Here is an 8,247-nt window from a genome sequence, read left to right on the forward strand (position 1 = left end):
GTGGTTGAAACGGTTGATAGTCTTGAGACAAATAAAACGATTTTTGCTTTTTGTTTTTGTTTTTATCATTACTTTATTTTTTTATCTAACTGCAAATAAACTGCTTGTATCAGAATTCTTTATTTAATTTAGTATTTTTTTAAATAGAAATTGAATAATAAATATGTGGCAGAATCTGACTGGTCAGGCGACTTGCGCTTTAGTATATAGGGGATGCAGTAAAAACAATAAATAGTTTCTTAAATATATATAGAGAGTGTGACAGCCAGTTTGTGTGTCAACATAATATCTGATATATATATATAAATTGCAATGTGGTGGATAATGTACAGATCCACGAGAAAGTGACGTCCAAATGTTAGAAATGTCTCAAGAACTGTCCATCTTTTCTTTTGATTCATGGGTTTTGTCTTTACTTTGCCTTGGTCAGCTTTAATTATCTTTATAAAAAGATATATGTTGACTTTACAATGTGTTTCCCATTCGTTAAATTCGGCCAAACCCTTGGAAAACAAGTTTCCCTTTGGCAGAACCATCTCATTATCCTGCAAAACCTAACATAGCAACGATCTTGTTTTCCTCTTGTTTTTAGTCTCTTGTAGTCCCCTTTGGTTCCGTGGGCTTTTTCTTTCAGCATCCACATAGAGAACGGGCTTTGGGTCCAGACAAAGGCCCAAAATAGAAGGAAGCGGGGCTCGTTTATTGACTTTGACAAATAGATATTTCTGGTTTGTGAGAGAATGCTTTGGTTTATAAAAACCTAGCGGAACGCGTTTCGCTTCGCAATCCTCACTCATTCTCTCTCGTCTCGTCTCTACGCGTCTTCATTGTTCGTGGGCGTCGTAGATTTTGAGAGAGAGAGAGAGGAAAAAAAAAAAAAAAGAGTATCTCCGATTTGGATCTATTTGACCATTCACTTTCTCTAACGAATCCAGGTAACTTGTTAGCCGTCCTCCCTTTTCTGCTTCAGTGTATATTATTTGTATCCAGATTGATTCTTCTTAGCTGTATCCAGATCTGTGAGATTGTGATAGATTCTATCTTTTGAATTTTGATATTTGGGGGTTAACGAACATGTCATCTCTCTTTTCATTCATTCATTCATTTGCAGTGATTGGTTGGTATGGCTGCTACCGCTTCTGCAGTCCGTTACGCATCTGAGGATCATTCTCTTCCCAAGCCTTGGAAGGGTCTTGTCGATGATCTTACTGGCTACTTGTACTTTTGGAATCCTGAGACCAACGTTACTCAGTACGAGAGACCTGCCACCTCCTCTCACCCTCCCAAGCTGCTCTCTGTTAGCTCCTCCGTTCAGGTTCTGGTTCAACACCACACTTCTTCCATACCTAGCTATGTCCCTGCTGCCAAGGATGATGTTCTGTACCGTAACGGTTACGGTAACGGTGGACCTAAGGTTGATTCTGGCTCCAGATTTAATGAGCTACTTTTTCTTGTTTGTTTTTTGTAAAACTTCTTGTGAATCTTTCTCAACAACTATAATGTTATAGGTTGCCAGGAATGGTGCTGCTAATGGACTTGGGAATTCCTCCCCCCCTCCTCCTTCATCATCAGCTCTAGCAAATGATATTTCCCCCGATGCCTATTGCCGCCGTCACGAAATTACTGTCAGTGTAAGTATCTGGACCCACACACACATCTTTTATATTTTTGCTAGACCCGCCTCTTTTCTTCCTGCACAACCTTTCTTTTCATTTAGTAATAACATATCTTTCGCTATCTTCATCTCAAGCAGCTTACTTTAGATTATATATATCTTTATATTAATTGCTAAAACTGTAACTGATATTTTTTTCACTCCTTTCTTTAGGGGGGCCAAGTTCCACCACCTCTTATGTCCTTTGAAACTACTGGTTTTCCTCCTGAGCTTCTGCGTAAGGTATGAATTTATTTTTCTAGTAAATTGAATAGGACTAATCAATCCTCAAACTTGGTTTCTTAGTTGTGCATCTCTACCAATTAGCTCTTGGATCTATGTCGATTTTTATGCTGTGTTCTAATATATGGAGCTAGCTAGGTTGGCCTAATATTAGACTTATTTTGTTACCATATTACTATCACCTTAGTTTTAACATTTAGAGTCTAACTTTATTCGTATGCACTCTCTCTCTCTCTCTTTTTTTTTTGTTTTCCCCAGGTGCGATGTTTCCTCCTCAGAGGAGCTAATGTCGTACACTGTACTAATTTTTTGAGGTCCTTGCAAAATAGTTGGAGTGGCCTTTATGGCGGACCAATTTGTTTTTTGGAAGGACTTCCAAAATCATGCAAGCTTGTGACCGGCCCCGTTAACGGTGTGATGATTCATTTCACCACCGGGTCCAGACAGAAGAAAAGGCGTCCTCCTGCTGCAGGTTTCATCAGTAATCTTTTGCCGCCTGCAAATGGGGGATGGTGCTTCTTCTGACATGAGCCACCATTCCATAAGCCAAATAGAATTTTGGTACTCCTCTTCTCATAGGGCCTCCTGGTTCTCTGCTTTCGTAGGTACTCAGTGCAGGTTTCTCTGCTCCAACCCCGATTCAAGCTCAGTCGTGGCCAATTGCCATGCAAGGTAGGGACATAGTAGCCATTGCTAAAACTGGCTCGGGAAAAACTTTGGGTTACTTGATTCCTGCCTTCATGCATCTTCAACGCATCCGGAATGATTCGAGAATGGGCCCAACAATCTTGGTGTTGTCTCCAACGAGGGAGCTGGCCACACAAATCCAAGATGAAGCTGTTAAATTTGGGAGGTCGTCAAGAATTTCCTGTACGGTAAGTAAACGTCATTGATTTTTGGAACTTGTCAACGTGCTACTTGTTTAGTACTCTAATGTAGTGCTTTTGTTATCTATATGTTTCAGTGCTTGTATGGTGGTGCACCAAAAGGTCCTCAGCTGAGGGATTTAGAAAGAGGAGCAGATATAGTGGTAGCGACTCCTGGACGATTGAACGATATCCTTGAGATGAGGAGAATTAGTCTGCGCCAAGTATCTTATCTTGTGCTAGATGAGGCTGATAGAATGTTGGACATGGGTTTCGAACCGCAGATAAGGAAGATTGTGAAAGAGATTCCCACTAAGCGTCAAACGCTTATGTACACAGCTACATGGCCAAAGGGAGTCAGGAAAATTGCAGCTGACTTGCTTGTTAACCCTGCTCAGGTCAACATTGGCAATGTTGACGAGCTTGTGGCTAACAAGTCGATCACGCAGGTATGGTTTGCCTTGATACCATTGCTATTTGATTCAGCTGACCATTTAAGCAAAAAAAAAAAATGAATCTGCTTTTTCTGGACACAGCACATTGAAGTGGTAGCAACGATGGAGAAACAGAGGAGGTTAGAGCAGATATTGAGGTCTCAGGAACCAGGATCAAAGGTGATAATATTCTGCTCAACCAAAAGGATGTGTGACCAGCTAACTCGCAATATAACCCGCCAATTTGGAGCTGCTGCTATACATGGAGACAAGTCGCAGCCTGAGAGAGACAGTGTTCTGAATCAATTCCGCAGTGGCAGGACTCCGGTTCTTGTTGCAACTGATGTTGCTGCTCGTGGACTGGACGTCAAGGACATCAGGTATATATATATATCCCGTGTAATATTTATTTAACAGAATTCGAATTCTCTTATTAGACAACATGATAACACAAAATTGCTGGAATGACAGGGCGGTCATAAACTATGATTTCCCCAATGGAGTGGAAGACTATGTTCACAGAATCGGAAGAACAGGAAGAGCTGGAGCGACTGGTCAGGCATTCACATTCTTTGGCGATCAAGACTCGAAGCATGCTTCGGATCTGATCAAGATCTTGGAAGGAGCAGACCAGAAAGTTCCTCCTCAGATCCGCGAAATGGCTGCACGTGGTGGTGGAATGAACAAATTCAGCCGTTGGGGTCCTCCTTCTGGAGGTCGTGGCAGAGACTCTGGTTATGGTGGCAGAGGTAGCAGCTTCGGTTCACGTGACAGGTAAATGATAAAAACAAGATATAACTTTTGATTTTGTCGGTTACAGAAGAAAGTATACGATTCTGACTTTGAGATTTGTATAATAATTTAGTGGAATGGGAAGCAGAAGCAGTAATGGATGGGGAAGAGAGCGCGAAAGGAGTCGTAGCCCAGAGCGATTCAACAGAGTTCCACCACCGTCTTCCAATGGATCTCCTCCTCGCAGCTTCCACGAGGCCATGTTGAAGCACAGATAAATGAGCAAACACGTGAAGGTGTTATTGGGAAAATATTTCTTACATCATATGACATTATTATTTTTGGCCGATGAAGAGCGTTACGTTGAAAACAAAAGACGTGTAAAACTAGAATTGTTTGTTTTCTTATGTATTTCCTTATGTGTTATGCTCCGACTTTCGCAGATTTGATACGCCGAATTTGTTGTTAGATATGGTATGCTTCTTTTAGCTTTTTATATGTCAAAAACAAATGTTGTGTTTCTTTTGATTCAGTTTTGGCTTTGGTTAACTGCAATTTATTCCTGGTCAGAGAGAAGCCAAACAGTTCATTTTCCCTATTTAATACAACTTATTTAACTAACCTGTTAGATTTGTAAGGGACTACTTATTCAAAAGTGATGTTTACGTTTTCTAATATTGATTTTCAAAAAGAAGAAAAAGCCTTCCGAAAGAAAAAATGAAGTTTGGTGAGCTTAACGGAAAGAGTGCGTCTTCTGTACTTTGATGATAATTTAATTGATCACAGCCTATTAATCTCCAAATAAACTCTTGTGAAAAAAGAAGAATGATGAACCAAAACTGTAATGAAATGAGATTGTGATACCCAGATCATTGTATTACTACCTTTGATAATAAATGATTGTTTAAGTGTTAAAAGAAAAACTCTTTTGTGTGGTTACAAACTAATTTTCCATTTATGCCTAAACGAATCATGAACTCGTGCAATCTTAATTCAAAGCTCACTACATGTTTTTTTTTTTGGACTAGAAAGCTCACTACATGTTCTCAAATGGATTTATTTTCCACTATCGATATTTATCAATAGTTAAAGGAGATAATCATCTTTACAATATTATATTTATGTGTTTTAAAAAAATATTATGTTTATGTTTTTAAAGAAATTTTAGAGTAATTCAGAATATTTAGATATATGCATAATTAAGAATACACACTCACGTTCTATCTTGTTAGTAAAAATAGGTACCAAAAATACCCTAAAAATATTTGGTTCTGTTTCAATTGGTATTCGGATAGCTTTAGGTAAACTATCAGATATTTTGGATAAATTATCAAATAATTCAAAATGATTCAGATAAAAATTGTTAGATAAATAGGATTATTTTTAATATTTAAATAAAAATATCCTGATATTTTTAGATAATTAAGATAATTTTGACTACTTCATATACTTTTTAACAATTTGTATTTTCAAATACTTTCGGATACTTTTAATAAATTTTTAATTGGTTATGTTATATGTATATATAATTAATATTTTATATATTTGAGTATTCATTCGGTCTTCGGTGTAGTTTCGGTTCATTTTGGTTATTTTAAATACAGAAATATAAAAACTATTCGAGTATCTGAGGGTTTCGATCCGGTTTCAGTTTTGGATATTTCAGTTTGGTTCCGGTACGACTACTATTTTTTTTTGTAACACCATATTTCATTCGATAGAACTTAAACTCCAATGTTTATGGGAGCCATTACACAAGCTTCATTCCAGAGGGCTTGCTTTGACAAAGCATCAGCCTCTCCATTTCTAGTTCGTTGAATCCAAGAAAAGGAGATAGAATCAAAAGCTAAAGAAAGACAGACTATGCCAGCCACAATGCCATAGATCTCTGCTGCATGTTGTCCTGAGTTGAGTGCTTTGACCAGCAGGAGTGAGTCAGTTTTACATCGAACCTGTCGGATGTCCTTCTCGATACAGAATTGCAGTGCTTCCCGTAGCGCCAGGCCCTCTGCCACCAGGGGGGAGTTGACGTAGTGACAGTGTGCTAGGATCGATATCTTCTCAGGTCCTTCTCCCACAATCCAGCCGAGTCCTGAAGGCCTTCTCTCCATGCTGCATCTGTTTGGAGCAGCGTTGAGTACGGTGTCCTGTTTGAGTCTGGGACTCTCTGTGTTGATGGCTTAGCGGGTGAGTCGGGTGTTTGAGCAGAGAGCCATTCCCGCGCTGATGCCACCGCTTTTGTGATGATCATTTCCGCTGTTGTCTCTTTGTTATTGAAAACGTAGTCATTCCTTGCCAACCAAAGGTGCCATAATATCCAGGGGGCGAGAGGTCCCGCAGTAATGCCGGAGGGAGGGAGACACACCAACCTGCAAAGACTGTTCCAACAACCAGGCAAATTTACTAGTCCTCTAGTGTTCACGCTAGTGGAGAAAGGTGCCAGCTTCCATACCGCAGTGAAGAAAAATATGAGTAATAGATTTGGGGGTGTTGCCTCTCTTACAGTTGATGGTGGAGGTGATGTTTCGGGTGGCCAAACATTCGCCCACTGGTAATGCTCCTCGTAAAATCTTCCGTAAGAATAGTTTGAGCTTTGGGGCAGTGTGGATTTTCCATACTCCAGCGTTCCAGTCAAAGGTGCCGTCTTCATGATCTATTGCCAGTAGCTCTGTTTTCTCCAAAGATGCTTTGTATCCCGTCTTTATTGTGTATTCTCCTGATCGACTAGGTTTCAGGCTCAGAATTCTGCTCTCTTTTGTGGAATAATACGTCTGATCGCCTCTTTGTCTGAACCGTCAGGCAAGAGGATGCAAGCGACAGTGAGGTCTTGCTGGTGTTCCGGAACTGGTCCCATGGGTATAATCTGTTCGGTACAACTTAGCCATGGATCGTTCCATAAATGGATTGTTTCTCCGTTTTAGTTTTTATCAATTAATTTAGTAAAATTTCATAATACTCCCTAAATTGGTGGACTAACCACTATAAAATCGTTATTCTCTAGAGAAAAATGAGACAACAAAGATTCCAAACCTCTTTGACCTTCATCATCTGTTACTGCATGATGCAACTATGCATTAAAACAATATTATCATATTTTTCAATTTTTCTCAAAATCTATGTGTTAACCATTACAAAAATATTGAGTTTTTCGGTAAATACTCTATATACTAATGCCTACGATCTTTAGTGCTGTTTTAAAATTTCTAAACACATTATACATTTGTATTAATGTATATTAAACTCTCTTTCATGGTACATGAGCATCGTTTTAATTTTTTTATCAATTAATTTAGTAAAACTTCATAATACTCTCTTAATTGGTGGACTAACTACTATAAAATAGCTATTCTCTAGAGAAACGGAGACAACAAAGGTTCCAAACATTTTTAACCTTCATTATATGTTAGTGCATGATGCAACTATGCATTAAAACTGTATTGTCATATTTTTTACTTTTTTTTTCAAAATCTATGTGTTAACCCCTGCAAAATATTGAATTTTTCGGTAGATGCTCTATATACTGAAGCCTATGATCTTTAGTGTTGTGTTAAAATATCTAAACACATTCTACATTTGTATTAATATGTATTAAACTCTCTTTCATGGTAAAAGATTATCATTTTAAAAATTTATCAATTAATTTAATAAAACTTCATAATACTCCCTAAATAGATGGACTAAGCACAATAAAATCGTTATTCTCTAGAGAAAACAGAGATAACAAAAGTTCCAAACCTCTTTGACCTTCATCATATGTTAGTGCAGGATGCAACTGTGCACTAAAACTGTATTGTCATATTTTTAAATTTTTCTTAAAATCTATGTGTTGACCCCTACGAAAATATTGAGTTTTTCGGTAATAACTATTTTCTTGAAAAACGGAGACAACAAAGGCTCCAAACCTCTTTGAACATCATCATATGTTAATGCAAGGTGCAACTATGCATTAAAACAATATGGTCATATTTTTTGAAATTTTCTCAAATCAAAGTGTTAACCCCTTCGAAAATATTGAGTTTTTGGTAAATACTTTATACGGAAGCCTATAATCTTTAGTGTTCTTTTAAAATTTCTAACCACATTCTACATTTGTTTTAATGTATTTTAAGTTCTTTTTCATGGTATATGGGAATCGTTATAATTTGTTTATCAATTAATTTAGTAAAATTTCATAATACTTCCTAAATCGATGAAATAACTACTTTCTTGAAAAACGGAGACAACAAAGGCTTCAAACCTCTTTGAACATCATCATATGTTAGTGCATGATGAAACTATGCATTAAAACCATATTGTCGTATTTTTGAAATTTTCTCAA

The 8,247-nt window shown here is 37.7% G+C and overlaps 1 protein-coding gene across 1 annotated transcript; it reads left to right on the forward strand.

Moving 5' to 3' along the window:
• The first annotated feature begins 753 nt into the window (after positions 1-753).
• LOC106436521 (DEAD-box ATP-dependent RNA helicase 14-like) lies at positions 754-4,484 on the forward strand. Its single transcript, XM_048775637.1, has 9 exons — positions 754-935; positions 1,112-1,414; positions 1,509-1,631; positions 1,829-1,897; positions 2,503-2,772; positions 2,862-3,212; positions 3,300-3,577; positions 3,669-3,971; positions 4,063-4,484. Exons 2-9 carry the CDS (start codon positions 1,124-1,126, stop codon positions 4,205-4,207), a joined length of 1,830 nt encoding a protein of 609 aa, XP_048631594.1. The 5' UTR covers positions 754-935; positions 1,112-1,123; the 3' UTR covers positions 4,208-4,484.
• Positions 4,485-8,247: the final 3,763 nt, after the last annotated feature.

The sequence above is a fragment of the Brassica napus genome, unplaced genomic scaffold (assembly GCF_020379485.1).
Source record: "Brassica napus cultivar Da-Ae unplaced genomic scaffold, Da-Ae ScsIHWf_955;HRSCAF=1350, whole genome shotgun sequence".
NCBI classification, from domain to species: domain Eukaryota; kingdom Viridiplantae; phylum Streptophyta; class Magnoliopsida; order Brassicales; family Brassicaceae; genus Brassica; species Brassica napus.

Bases quoted from the DNA above. Each gene is read 5' to 3' on its own strand.
- LOC106436521 (XM_048775637.1), top strand. From the start codon at position 1,124: ATGGCTGCTACCGCTTCTGCAGTCCGTTACGCATCTGAGGATCATTCT. The intron at 1,415-1,508 runs GTTGATTCTGGC...ATAATGTTATAG, and splicing joins ACGGTAACGGTGGACCTAAG to GTTGCCAGGAATGGTGCTGC. The intron at 3,213-3,299 runs GTATGGTTTGCC...TTCTGGACACAG, and splicing joins CTAACAAGTCGATCACGCAG to CACATTGAAGTGGTAGCAAC.